A 14,550-nucleotide genomic window follows, 5' to 3' on the forward strand; every position below is an offset into this window, starting at 1 on the left:
GATTTCAAGCTGCTTGTCATCTTGATTAAGAAGTAACCGTGGGGAGTCAGCGGAAGAAACACCGAAAGGGAGGGAAATACAAGGACAGACAATGACACAGATTATCACAGAAGAACTGAATGGAAAACATCCCTTCGACAGTGCTAATTTTTACTGATGCTGATATTTGTTTACTTATTTCTCTGTGCATTTTTAGACCAGTTGATATTATTTAAAACATTTCAAAATCCCTTGAAATATGTATCTATGCATATATCTCCATACACATGCAAAGACACACAAACATATATATTTTTTCCTTTTTTTCTATTTTTTTCCACACACACTGCATGTTAGTTACATGTTGCAGATGACAAACATATTGAAAGTCATGCTTCATTTTTATTCCACTTCATAATTATCTTTTGTTAGTCTGTCACATATTCCAATAAAACACAGCGCACCTTGTGCTCATAAAGTGTCAAAAATGAGGAACAATTAAAGGAAGTGGGATGCTATTGCACAATACTCCTGAACTCCATGGGCCAATTGAGCTCCTGTCTCAATGCAAGCTTTTGTTGTTCTTTGTCTATAATCACAGTGACATCTGTAGAAAAAAAATCTTCATGCCTGTACCAAACAAGGGAGCTGATTTGTTTTTGTGATTACATATTGTATTTCATCATAAAAAGCCTAGAAAATTGCAATTCCTTTATACAAGTGACTTCTCACTAAATCTCTACGAACAATAGCCAACTGCCTACTGACGATAACACTTCTTTCTTTTTAAGCCACGATCGTGGGAAACCCTCTTTTAAATCCATGCTTCAGTGGATTAGTTAGTTCTTACAAGCTCTTAACAACAGTGAAAAAATGGAAAAACTTCTTATCACTAAGTCACTTTTCTCAGCTTTGGGATGAAACTTTGATCATATTAAAGTTCTCCGGCTCCACTAGCAGTTCAGGTTTTCTCTTAGGATTCTTCTGCGTTTCTCCTGTTTTAAAGGGATGTGAAGTTTTGCTGAAACCGAGTCAGTGAAAGGTGTTTTGCCGCACCAAAACAGACACAAACACGCTGCATTTAATTTAATCCTCGCACTGAATTTAAGACTAAGTTTGCATATTTTAAAGAACCGTCCTTTCCTGGACAATAAATCAAACTGCCTCATTTTCGACATACAAACAACAACAACAACAACAACAACAAATTCTCAGCTATCCCTTCCTCCTCACCAAATACTACCCTTGATTTATCTAGGATCATTACCACTGTAAAGTATCTTGTCTTTTCAAGGATGCCGTGATGAATGGAAGGCACTGATTCCAGGGCCCAATTTCAGAGAAACCTATTTGCGCAGCAGCTGGCATTTAGCTCTGCTATTTGCATGCATGTGGGTCTACAAATTCAGCATTTAATCTCGTTGCATCAGAGTAAAGAGAAACAAATAAATTGAACAGATAACGCTGAGCCCCTGGGGTAATATGACGGCCAACTCAATATAGTCAGTTGTCAAGCTGCTCTACTTATACTGTATATGTAAATGAGTTGCAGTGTGGACCAGAATGCAAAAATACTCTGCTGTTTTTGGTGGATCCATTACTCAGTCAGTGTTGAGCTTTAATCTGCACTGTTATATCGTATAATAAATGCTAAATTTGACTAAATCTAGTGTTCCATCCATCCATCCATCCATCCATCCATCCATCCATCCATCCATCCATCCATCCATCCATCCATCCATCCATCCATCCATCCATCCATCCATCCATCCATCCATCCATCCATCCATCCCATTCCATTCCATCATATTACATTACATCTCATCCCATCCATTATTTTTTAACATTATATCAAACACATTACCCTCTCCAAATCATAATCAGTGGCACTGGCACCCCTAACATTCAATCTTCATGGACACTCTCACTTCAGTCTGGCTAAGCTTGAGCCGTTTAGTGAAGAAAAATGGGTCAAGATAGGAGTTTCTATGTGCCAAATTGGTAGTTGCATATACCCGAATGACTTGCAGCTCTGCCGGCAGGGAAGCAGTGCTTCCATAAAGTACCGACTCATCGAAGACAAGTGACCAGCCTGATTTTATAACATTTATTCCTAAAGGAAAATTTCTTTTCCTTCTATTACAGAGTTGCAAACAACTTTTTTTGTTGAATTATTACCTACAATCCAAATGAAATACATTTAAGATTGTGGACTTAATGAGAAAAATAGCTGAAGGAAAACAAAAATTGTTCAAAGGCAAAGGTTTTTTTTTTTTTAAACACTTTTAATACCAGTTGTATAATTCGGCATAGAAGATGATATACTAGCAGAGTAAATTGTAATTCTGCAGCGTTTGTGGTGTGTAATCCACCATTAAACTGAGCTGTGAGTTTTGTAATAACGAATCACGGTTGAATAAAGTAGATTAACAATGCTGCATGCTGCTGCTGTATGGGATTATACTTTGATAATTATTGTATTGTGACTGTGTACAGAGAAAGAGGTTTTGTTTCCAAGTAAATGACTGTATACTTTATATATCTAGTTCTGATAAAAAATACAGAGCTGTGAAAATGTATTTGGGTTAATGTGACTGATCACTGTAAATTCAATATAACACAATTTAATCCACTTTAATAGTAGTGGATGGGAATTACATGTTGTACTTTATGCAATTTTCTCCAAAGAGTTGTTGTAGAGCCTATATTACTTTTTAAGAAGCTGTGATGTCATTTTTTCCCTCATTTGTTGAATTTTTTGTTTTAGATCAGGGCATGATATAATTAGTTTTTTAGATCTTTTAGCTTATGTTATGTCATTAAGCAGCTGTTTAAACGATTCTACAAGTCCTTAAGTCGTGCATTAATCTGGAGCAACAAAATAAGGTCATTACTTTTTCACATAGGCAAAGTTAGGTTTGGAAAGCCTTAAGAAATAAAACACTCACTTGAAAAATCTTTATCTGTTCTGTATATCTGTTTATGGAACCTGACATTGGTTGATTGTCAAAAACATTAAGACTGCCTGAAAAAACAAACAAACAAACAAAAAAAATACAATAAAAAAAGAAATCTATAAATGCTAAGAAACACCAGGTCTGATTTGGCATCTGACCCAATGGAACATTAAATGAAACGTTGTGACAACGTTAAATGCATCCGGTTTGGGGAAAAATACAGACAAAAATCTTTTACACACAAAAGCGTACCCACGATCGGGGCTCAAAGGTACAGAAAAAAATGTTAAGAGTAAAACTGTAATCTTATCTGAGCTTGTTTGAGCAGCTGGCTTGTGTTAATACTTGCAGGATTTTTGGTAAATACCTCCGCGTGAATACTCACTCCTGTGAGTCTGGTGGTCCGTAGACGGACACAGGGGCGCAGCTCTGTACTTCCTGAGGTGCATGTGGACACATTAACTACAGCACACAGAGAACTGTCATTTTACTAGTAACTTAAGCCAATCTGCAAATTTACAAGCCTCCTCTTGATAGACTGACATAACTAAACTACTGTCCATCAATCACTTTAAAAAGCATTTTTCATCCCTACACCTCTTTATCCTTGTCCCTTTGTTTTCTGTCCCAGAGAGATTTCTTTTCTGCTTCTCCAGCTTTAGTTTCCTGTGATAACACAATTCAAACAAACAAAAAAGAAAAAAAAAGCACCACAGCACGTTCTTGGCTAGGATTTATTTCTCCACCATTCTTTTGGTGACCCCTCTATTTCAGCGCCCCTAAGCATTGCATTTAGTGCATACCCACTTTTTTCACCACTGGACTGACCGTTGCGGTGGAACCGTACGTCACGTAAAAATTGGATTGCAGAGTCCGATGCAAGTGGTGTGGGGCTGGCCTTAGCGGAGCAAATATTTTTCACAGCCCTGTAAACAGGAGGAAGCATATTGTGATATTCATTGTACATTGACTAACACACGCAACTGCTGGAAAATAAATCATCGTGTCCATGACTTCATTGATGCTTCCATGCAATGTTACTTGCTTTTCACAGCGTTTACGAAGCATCCGCTGGAAAAGCACAAGATCATTTAGCCTGAGCCGCTTCGATGTGTCCCACAGAGCCATCTAACGAACCCAATTAAAAGAGCAGCACAAGTTGGATGGTAAAAATCTACCCTCCATAAAATTGTTAATGCCACCCGTCTCATCAAACGTGGAGACATGTATCTAATCTCACTGGCAAAGGGCAGACCTTCAGGCCAGACTGCCACACCTTCCTCCCCTCAGGCCAGTCTAGAGCAATTACTACTACTACTTCACACACAGACCTGTGTCACCGACGCAATTAACAAGCTCTGGAGAAGCCTGGGCAACCAGCAAGGGGCAGGCTGTGTACCCAGCATGAATAATGAGAGGAATGGCGAAGGATCGAAGGGGGAAAGGAAAACATCACACCAGGTTGCCAGGCTTTGGTGCACTAAATACTCTCAGTTTCTTTAAGATTTTAAAGCCACATTTCCGAGCCCATATACCACTTTCACACCACAATTTAAACATAATGCATTTCAGTTTTAAAGATCCTTTGTGTGTTGACATTTTGTAAAGTGAGCCTGCAAATGCGATCATTTTCCTCCCACTCTACATTCCGCATTCATCCTTGTTGCGAGGATTATTCATCACAGCTGTGACACGGGGAGCATAATGTGTTACAGCTCTCACAGGGAAAACACAAACTGTTATCTGTGTGGAATGTTCATTTTATTCAGAGGCACGTTTGATTATCAGGCGAAGAAAACATAGCACCCTGGTTTCTCTTCAAGCTGCAGCCAGGGCATCTGGATCAGCATCTCTTATTGCCTTGGAATGGCCAGTTTTACTTCTTCACTAGCATTACTTTCAAAGCAGGATGCTAAAAAACCTCTTGACGCACATTTAAAGGTAAACGACGGTAAACGGGGAAAAAAAAACTTTTTTTTCACTAAATTGTGTCATGCTAGCTGATCAGATATTAGATTTTCCATTTTAAACTTATAACTGTGTAAACCCATGTTATCCTAAATGATCTAAATTGAACTCATCAGCCCTGCGAGTTATTTGGCTATTTCTTAGAAATGTGATCATATTCACTTTTCCCATTTTAAACGCTGCTGGAAACTGACTCATCTATTGGTCTTTTGATCTCTGTATCCTTTTAGTCTCACCCCCTCATTTCAGCCTCTATAATTCTCACTACTCACTTAAGTGGGATGCTGAAAAAGACCGCATCGGGGATGGAGAGAGGAGCCTTAAGGTTCCTCTGCTGAATTGAGTATCAAAGAGCGATGGGGGCTGTCGAAAGCAGAGATGGATTCCATGGCCTGTCTCGTCTCCACCCAGTCATTGTTCATGAGGCCGAGTTGCCAGAGAGCTGTCTGTACCTGCCACTTTTGACTGATACCTACTGTCAGTCAGTCTGGGATGGTCTACAGTCTCCATCCTGCTATAGCAGGAACTCATATGAGTCAGAAATTCAACGACCAGGGAAAAATAAAAAATCAATCTCTGTTAATATTTCCCAGATGTGCCGCGTATGCCTAAAATTGAAAAGAGAGAAGAAAAACCAGTAGCACACAGTGAGACCATCTTTCTGTTCAACAGGTTTTATCGATAAGGCCATAGAAAATAAACCATCGTAAGATAATTTTAGACCTTTTTACTTACCCTAAGCTACTCTATAACGAGGAAAGGGAAGCTCAAACACTTAAAATGCATAACTCTTTTTTTTTAAACACCCTCTTTGTATAAATTACATAAATTATGTAATTTATGTTTGCAGATACAAACGTGGATGACGTTTAGTTTATTCATCTAAATAGACTGAAGTGAATTAAATTACAATTCTGATAGAAAGCAGAGTAGAAAGTGAGACACCTTAATACAAATCTGAGACGTGTGGCGAGCATCAGTTTTCACAGTGGGTTATACGTCCTACTTTTAATACTCAACACTCAAATTACATTCCAAAAACTAAAATTATAAAACTGAAACAAGGAATACATACTAATTACAACTGTATACGTAAATGATTGTAGATTTGTTGGTGAACTCCCCCAGGAAGTATGCTAATATCTAGATTTTTTTTTTTAATTTCTCAATAGTGAAAGTCTAATATGTTCCTCTTTATGTGGTCACATTTCCATTTTTATGGAGCTAAAATGCAGAGTACAGATTTAAAACCCCTACATGTTTAATGAGGGGAGAAAAACGTACATTTAAAAACACAATTTTTCATTGGTCACAATAAATCAAGTCAGGTATTTCAGCGTGATCGCCAGTGGTTGCTTTTTCTGCAGCTCTACAGGGAACGACTTCAAAATCTAAGCTTAAATTCCAACAATAATGACTATTTTATTGATTTTGTGCATGTTTGTGTGAATGTGAAGAGAGGAAGGGGAAAAATAAAATAAGAAAGCACATTAACTGTGAGTCAAGCAATACCTTTTCTTCAGTGATACAAGAACGTGGAGAAAACAGATAGTGTAGGCGTGGCTCACTGCATAATGGCTGTTTTTTTTGTTGGGTTTTTTTTTACACATGAATACATATTTTTAAGCACATGCGATGCATACACATCTGTCTGAAACTGTTTTTCTGGGGTAAAGAAATCATAATTTTTGCCATCTCTTCCATTGCAATAAACAGAATCATTAAGGTGTGTCATAACAGGTTTTTTGTTAATCTGCTTCATTACCTTGAAGCCGCAGACTCCGACCGGCTTCTTAAAAGGATGCCAGAGAAACAGGCTCCATTAGAGGCAGCAATCAAGCTGCATCACCACTAGCACGCATGTCACGTAGCTAATTCAGTCTCACAAGCCATGAAGCAATTAATTTATGTCAATACAAATACACAAATAGTCCTTTTTGGCCCCATCAGGAGAGCAGAGGGTCTTAAGGTGGTGCTTCTGCTTATTTGCACATCCTTGTGCCTCTGTGTGAACATGCTCAGTGATGTGGACCTGGAAGAGCAGGTGTAATTGGGTGTGGAGTGGGGGGGATAAAAAGCAACCCTGTGGTCTCGCTGCCTAAATGAGATCAGACAATCTTCTTCTTTCCATTTCCTCCACTGACAAGATGCACATTGTCCCCCTTTCAGGTTCCTTATTATTGCTTTGATCATAAGAAATGAATATAAAGAGTGGATTATTATTCTCTTTTTGAAGGCACCTGTGCTCGGAGCGTACTGCGACAAAGCATTCCTTCCCTTTTGCCTTTTTTTTTTGAAACATTGCAAAAAATTCGTATCGTCAAATAAATGTTATTAGAAAACTAAAACGCTGGTAAATACTAAATATGTGTTTTTTCATATTCATTTGGTGAAATAAACCCACCAGGACTGATGAGAAAATTGCCTCCTAAATCTAATGACAGGGTGTGCCGCCTTTAGGAGCATCCACTGCCATTAAGTTGCTGTGACAAGACTGCAAAATGAATCCTGGGAAAGGAAATAATCATTTAAAATCTGCGTTTCGTATTTATTCAGATCATCTTTGTCTGACTTGAAAGATATTTGAAGATCTGAAATATTAAAGCGTGACAAGAAGAAATCATTAAGAGGAGGGAAGTACTTTTGCACATTGCTGTATCTGCAGACAACTGCAACAGAAATTCTCGCAAGACGGATTTAAATGCACCAGGGCACAGTCGTTAGGGTGCTAGCCTATGAGCACCTAAGGTCAAGAGTTAAGCTCAGAAGAAGATGTAAAATGGTCCATTTCCAACAGGGTAGCAAGCAGTGGTGGCTAAACAAGTATCTGTGAATCAATGTATTAGGGCCGGTTTCCCCATTATAGGCAGAGAGGATGAAACGGCTCAGGTAGGAGAGCAGGTGTGGCACTAATGCGCACCAGATGGCGCGTCTGTCAAGAGACGAGTTGAAGAAAATAAACTGCAAAGACACAAATGGTTTCAGATTGAGTTCAGGAGTTGATCAGCATTTTTTTTTTTTTGGCTTGTTTGGAGGCAAGGATTTTGGTTAAATACATCAGTCTCTCTGGGCAGAGAGAGGAGGAGGAGGAACCCCAAAGATTGCTCAAGCTCTGCCTTCCCCCTGCTCCTAAACCTCCTATTCCCAGTCCTATCTGGATGTGCTGCTGCTTTGAATTTTAATGAAGAAAGAACTTGAAATTCTCCCCATCCTGAATTCTTCTTTAAGCCACTTCATCACTCTTCCTGTCTCCATCAATCATAGAAAAACCTGACACGGCTGTAAGGGTTTTTTTTTTTTTTTTCGCTGATACCACCGACTCGGTTGACTGGCTGACAGATGCTTTTCAGCTGTTTCCCCGAGTTTTGCATGAGTCAAATTAAACACAATAAAATTTCTTAAAATGGAAACATAAATGTCATCTCCGTCCAGTCTTAAGAACCAGACTGTTTATTTATAGATTTAAAACCAAAACAGAAAAAATTACAACAGAAGTAAACAGTCAGACTCCTGCCTGCTGTCACAATAAGAATACAGAATAAGATCTTGCTGTTTTTTTTTTTCTCAATCGGCTGTTGACACATTAACAAATCAATCAAGTAAGTATAAACTTTAGTACATTTCTGAGCAGCACTACTGTAGTGAAAAAAAGGATTTTGAAACCCATCCCAAATATCATTAATTACAGCATTTCAGTTCAGATATTAAGGCAACAGAATAAATCACAATAAAAAAAAACAAAAAACAAATTGCTGATATGAACACAAAACTGTGGCAATGCGTCATGAGTGACAGCTGCGACTCAGCAGGTCAAGGTAGAAAGTGCATTCGCATCTTTGGACTGCAATCCGTCATACGCTGCCGACGGGTCGAGAGTAATGAGCCTTTATGTTACAGTACACAAGGAGCTGGTAAATGCAGAATGGCTGTTTTTGCACAGCTAAATGGAAGCTTCTTTTAAAAGATTCAGCAACATTTACCAATCAATTGGTGTCAGGATACACGTTGATTTTTATAAATCATCCAAGAAACACAAGAGGAAGTGTGAACAAATCTAAAAACTTTTTTAAACAGCAAAGGCCACAGCATGGCACAGAACAAAACATTTTTATTTTATTTTTTTTTGCTTTGTTTTCCCCCTTTTTAATCAAAATACCACCCTTGTACACAGATGAACGTAAAACTGGCCAGAGGTCAAATCTGGGACAATTTTTACTTTTTGCCAGTTAATTAAATGAATAACAACTGAGAACTTTCACCATTGTGAACTACAGATGCATCAACAAACAGCATGAACATGGATTACTTTTATGTTTCAGTTAAAAATCAGATGAAAGATGGGGGTTGGACATGGGCTGGGCTAAAATCATCAAGTTATGATAAACTTGAACACAAACATCATGGCTTTATTGTATTCACAAAATAATGTTTTAACTAAACATCTTTTCATCTCAGAATAATTCCGTTCATTAACTATAATTCAGTGAGAATTATTCCAACTCTACACTGAGCAACGCTAACAGGGGTTGTTGGTGATCATTTAGCTTCCCAAAGTTTGATTGGAAATGTTTCCAAACTGCCAAATTCATCTGTTTTTGTAAGAAAGGAAACAAAGACAGAGCCTCTTTTCAGCCAGCTGAACAGCAGCAGGCAGGGGCAGTGCTCCAGTTCCTGTCGCACTTTGTCTTGCAGCTAAACAAAAAGACTCAAAACAGTTTGAATGGTGTGCTGGAAAATGTAAGCAGTTTGAAACCACAGCTTTTTATAACCTTGGTATAATTTGATAATGGAAACCAGCCCATGCCTGTAAGGAACACATACTTTGATGGTTACAGCTGAAGAAAAAATATTTACATACACTGCATAAAACATCAAATTTTTAAAATCCCAGAATATCTAGGGACTCGTTTTTTTTCTTTTTTCGGTGAATCTCTTCAAGTTCTGCAGTTTACATACACAAAGGTATAAAGGGCTTTCAAGCACTTAGGAAACCCCAGATGATGATATAAAGGCTTTGTAAGCTTCCGGATAATTCACAACATTTGAATTACACAGAGACAGACATGTGGATGTATTTTAAGGCAACATCTCAAAAGTGCTGCTTCATTGTATGATATTATGCACAGAGAAATGTATCTTCTAGTTGCTGTTGAGCGGGAACTGCAGAGGGGAGAGTTACATTTCACAACATAAGAGGGAATAAAGACAATAAAGACCATGAGATGGAAATACTAAATCAGCATCTCCACACATCGTCCAAGAAGCTAAAACTTGGACTCAAATGAGTCTTTCAAATAGACAAGAACCTTAATCATACTGGCAAATTAGTTACAAACTGGACTAAGGACAAAGTGTTTGAAGTGGTCACTACAAAGTGCTGGACTCCATACCATTAAAAAATGGTGACAGATAAGGTGTCTGTCAAATCTGACTGTTACACCAGTTATCTGGGAGAATGGGGCAGCAAATTACTGAAGGAAAGAAAAGCTAAGATGAACCGACGTTCATCTGTCAGCCATCAATATTTTCCATTTGACCCAAGACATGAATATTTCTACCAAATTTTAGAACAATTTGTTTTAAAATAGCAATAAAACATCTCTAAAAGAAATTATCTCGCATAGCAAATTTAAATAATTTTGTTAATCATTGTTAAAAAAAAAAGAAAGAAAATATAGTTTTTAAACAGTGAATGTAAATATCTGTCCCAATTAACATGCATCATGTAATTCCTTAAATTCGGAAAGAGCAGCCCATTTTTAATTCAGTTCTCTTTTCTATGGCATATAGTTCCTAAAAGGAAAAACAAAAATCAGCAATGGTCAAAATTGGAACCAGGAGGCCAGACCTCAAAGTAAACTAGAAATTGGTATTGGCCAGTCAAAGCCCGATCAGTGCACCGCTAGACGTAATAAAATCTCTTGACGATATAAGGCTGAACGGCAGAACCATAATTATATTCCAAATAGACGAGGAGTGTAACTCACTGCATCACATACTTTTGTTTTTCTAACATCTGTTGAGCTCAACAGCTGCTTTTCACAGCTGCCTGCCCAAACTCCTCTCTGAATCAGCCAGGCTCACCAGTGAGAAATAGATCTGGTTGGCTGTGAAAATTGAGCCTGATGGTAATTGATTGCACATAACTTCAGCGCTTCAATTAAAGAAAGTTTGTAGCAAGTGAGAAATTAGGGGAAAAAAAAAGTTTGAGTGTGGAAAAGCTGTGGCCATCCGTCACTGCAGCCTCCTCTCAAGGTCACTGCCAGGGAAGGGAGGGAAGGCGGGGGAGTGGTGGGTGGAAATGACTGACAGAGAAGGGGCCGGCCTGACGGCTCAACTGGGCTGATGGCAGGCTGAAGCAAATCGTCAAGGACAGGTAGACGCACGAGGAGTCTGGTCCGCTCACATCACGGGGCGTGGTCCATGGACGGTCCAGAATCATTGTCTTCAAGGTCCCGTGGGTCCATGGGGTTCGCCCTTGGCTCCGGCACCCTGCAAGAAGGAAAAGAAAAAAAATAGATAAACATGACATTGGTTGCAGAGCTCCAGCTGCTTTTTGTCCTCCCTTCTTTCACAACCACCTGCATGCAGCCTCGCAAACACAAACTCCAGCCCTGTGATGATAAATTATGGAAATATAATAAACCTCTGCAAAATGCAATCAGCTTCAATCAAGCGTCGCCTTAAGCACAAATCATTCATTCAGTCAGTGTTGTATTAGTGCGACAGAGACAAAGTGATAGCTGAATTGCAGGGACCTGTGGTAATCTGAACCAGGCTGATAGATTCAATTTCACTTGAGACAGTCTACACTAATCATATGCTCTAATTGAACAGTGCAGCGAGGGCGGCAGAGCCCTGCTGCTCCATGAAAGGCAACTCTCCTTGAATTTTACTTGTCAGTCATCAATATTTTCTAATTACAACTGTAGCACGGTGATCCACCTTCAAAAGATGACACCTGCGAGTTCTTCTAAACACTTCTTAATTAACTTTATCGCGTTTATGCCGTTTCAGGCGATTCTATTTTTGACATTTTAATTGGGTACTATTCAATCAGAATGTTCAAACTTATACGTTTCTGAACAGCTTGTGGATTCATTTGTGAGTTCTAACAATAGGAGCCATGCAAACCACATTCTAAAAAGGAAGCAAAATTGCTAAAAAGGTTTTCTGAGAACTCTTCTGAAAACATTCCTGTTTCACAGGGGGGGAAAAAAAGCGATATTTCTCATCGTTCATTATACATTTTGAGGGAGCAAATCATCCCAGTTCAGCCTGCAGTAAACATCTCAAGAGAAGAACGTTGCATGCAGGATTCGAGAGTATAATCGCTCCCATTTCATGTAATTTTTCTATTGTTCGAGGACGGGCACTTCCAGGTGTTATTGAATCTGAAACATACAGAATCTTAGTAAAGTATTCATACTGCTTCAAATTTTCTATATATTACCACAGTATATATATTACCACAATTTATTTCACAGGGACTTTATGTGATACTTAAACACTCAGACATTTAGAATTATCAATTGAAAAGAAGACATGGATACAATAAAATCATCTATTTTTAAGTCACAGCTCTCAAAATGATTTATGTCTGGACTTTGACGAGACTGATTTAAGTCATGAATATGCTGTGATCTAAACAATTCAAATTGTATAAAATCCTAACCGAATGCATTTACATGTTTTTGTTGAATGTTTGAGGAAAAGTGCATATCTTTCAATCCTGGGCAAACCCAAATGCAAAAAAAAAAAAAAAAAAAAAGGAAAAAAATTAAGAGCCTAATTAAAGTGTGCACACTCAGACATGAAGGACAAAGTGCAATAACGTTATGACTTTAATTCCTTATCTTTGTCAATGTGGCAACTTAAACTGCCATCCATTTGGTTAGTTTGTTTTCAAGCTGTTTGAAATTCAGAGCACAAAGCAGTTCGCAAAAGTCATCAGAGTTTTACCTCATTCTCAAACACAGCTTCATCCTGTCTGAGGTGACCGTTTTGGTAAAACCTCACCAAATTTGAGTGAGAGCAGTACATTTTTCTTGACTCTCCTAATTACCAAATAAGCTCCCCCTTTCTTTGCGTAACTAAGAAACAATCATATGGCAAAATGTAAAGCCATTGGAGGCAAATAAACTAATTATGTTTAGGTAGTCTTAGGACAAAGAGATGCATGAGCTTTTCTGTCATTTCCACAATATATAGACTCTTTAACTTGAGAAAAAAAGAAAAAAAAACAGCTACAAATTTAATAGGTAGTGGAGCAGAAAAAAGGAGCTTTAACATAACAAAGTGTCAATCGGCAGCTAATAAACCTCTTTCAAGTTAAGGTCTCTGCTTCACTCTCTTTTTGAGTCTGTTCATTTTCTCTGTCCTAAATAAAACCAATTTCCCTGTGTGTATGTGTGTGTCCCAACGACTGAGTTCCTTCCCTCTATGACTTATTCATGAGCTTTAATGCAGTCGATGTTTTATTGATCAGGAACCATCATTGCCTCCTCCTACTGATGTGACCATGGCCTGTGGAAAAAGAGGAGAGCTGACGGCTGGGAGGCTGGCCGGAGAGCTGGCCGGGGCTTCACTGAAACATACCTGGTGCCCTACAGGGTGATGGATGGCTGTAGCCATTGTGTGTGGAAATCTGGAACATTGTGAGAGTGTGTGCGACAAGGAATGAGAAAAAGATAAGGGTTTAGATAGGTCTGATCGAGTGGAAGAAAGCTAATCTTACTAATGTCTCCTCTTTGAGTGAAACAGAAATGCTTCTCTGATTGCCCTAAGAGAAACCCATCGCTCATGGGAGAAAACCTTAGGTTTGTGGTAGAGAAACAAAGGATGGGAGTGTGTATGATGCCGCCCAGACTTTGACTTTTGTCTCCTGCTTTCCATTTTCAATTTGGCCTCAACCTTGTTGAGCTAGCTGGAAAAGAGAGAATGGATGGGTGCTTGCCCTGATTAAGTTTGAATTCGCTATTCTTGAGCAAGAAAATGCAGTGCTCTTAAGTCATCATCCGGAAACCCTCCTATCTCACTGTCGCAGCCTAGCTGGCTCAATCCAGCCTCATTGCCATATGAATAATCATACTGCAGTAGCTTGGAAATGCTTTATGAGCCTCCGAGGTGTGTGCATGTGTATATGTGTATAAAGATGGAGAGATGAGAAAAGGAGTAGTTGAAGAGCAAACTGGGAATTGCCCTTAGGGGAGAGAGGTTTTTCTTGATTAAGCAAGGAAGTTAAACGAGAATAAGGCCATGTACATAGACCCCATGGCAATCATCCAGAGGAAAAAAAAAAAAAAAACTATTTCAATTTGCATTCTCAGACAGTAGTGATGCCATCTTATGCATATTCCATCACATAGGAAGGCTGAACCCATTCCTTTAAGCCCTGAGGCATTATGAAGCTTTTTCTAATGAGAGAAGATCCTTGATGGTTACTTAAAGAGCCCAAGAGAGCAGATTTTTTCCCCATGTTCTTGAGAAGCAATCCACTTGGCTTACAACTTCCGTAGCTTAAAACAGCATGGGATGAACAACATTATGGAAGAAAACTAAACACGAGAGATTAATCCCAAGAAATTGTCCGGAATTGGATGATGTTCTTGATTGGCTCTAAAGTGCAAACCCACTGGTCAAAGTT

At 38.7% G+C, this 14,550-nt stretch overlaps 1 protein-coding gene across 1 annotated transcript in view; it reads right to left on the bottom strand.

Moving 5' to 3' along the window:
• Positions 1-8,320: 8,320 nt before the first annotated feature.
• Positions 8,321-14,550, bottom strand: part of trim44 (tripartite motif containing 44) — a 50,047-nt gene continuing 43,817 nt past the window's right edge. Inside the window, exon 6 of the mRNA XM_008411516.3 lies at positions 8,321-11,396. Coding sequence (XP_008409738.2) covers positions 11,312-11,396 — 85 coding nt within the window. The 3' untranslated portion in view covers positions 8,321-11,311. The remainder of the gene's footprint in view (positions 11,397-14,550) is intronic.

Source organism: Poecilia reticulata, chromosome 6 (genome assembly GCF_904066995.2).
Source record: "Poecilia reticulata chromosome 6, P_reticulata-male-v2, whole genome shotgun sequence".
NCBI lineage: Eukaryota > Metazoa > Chordata > Actinopteri > Cyprinodontiformes > Poeciliidae > Poecilia > Poecilia reticulata.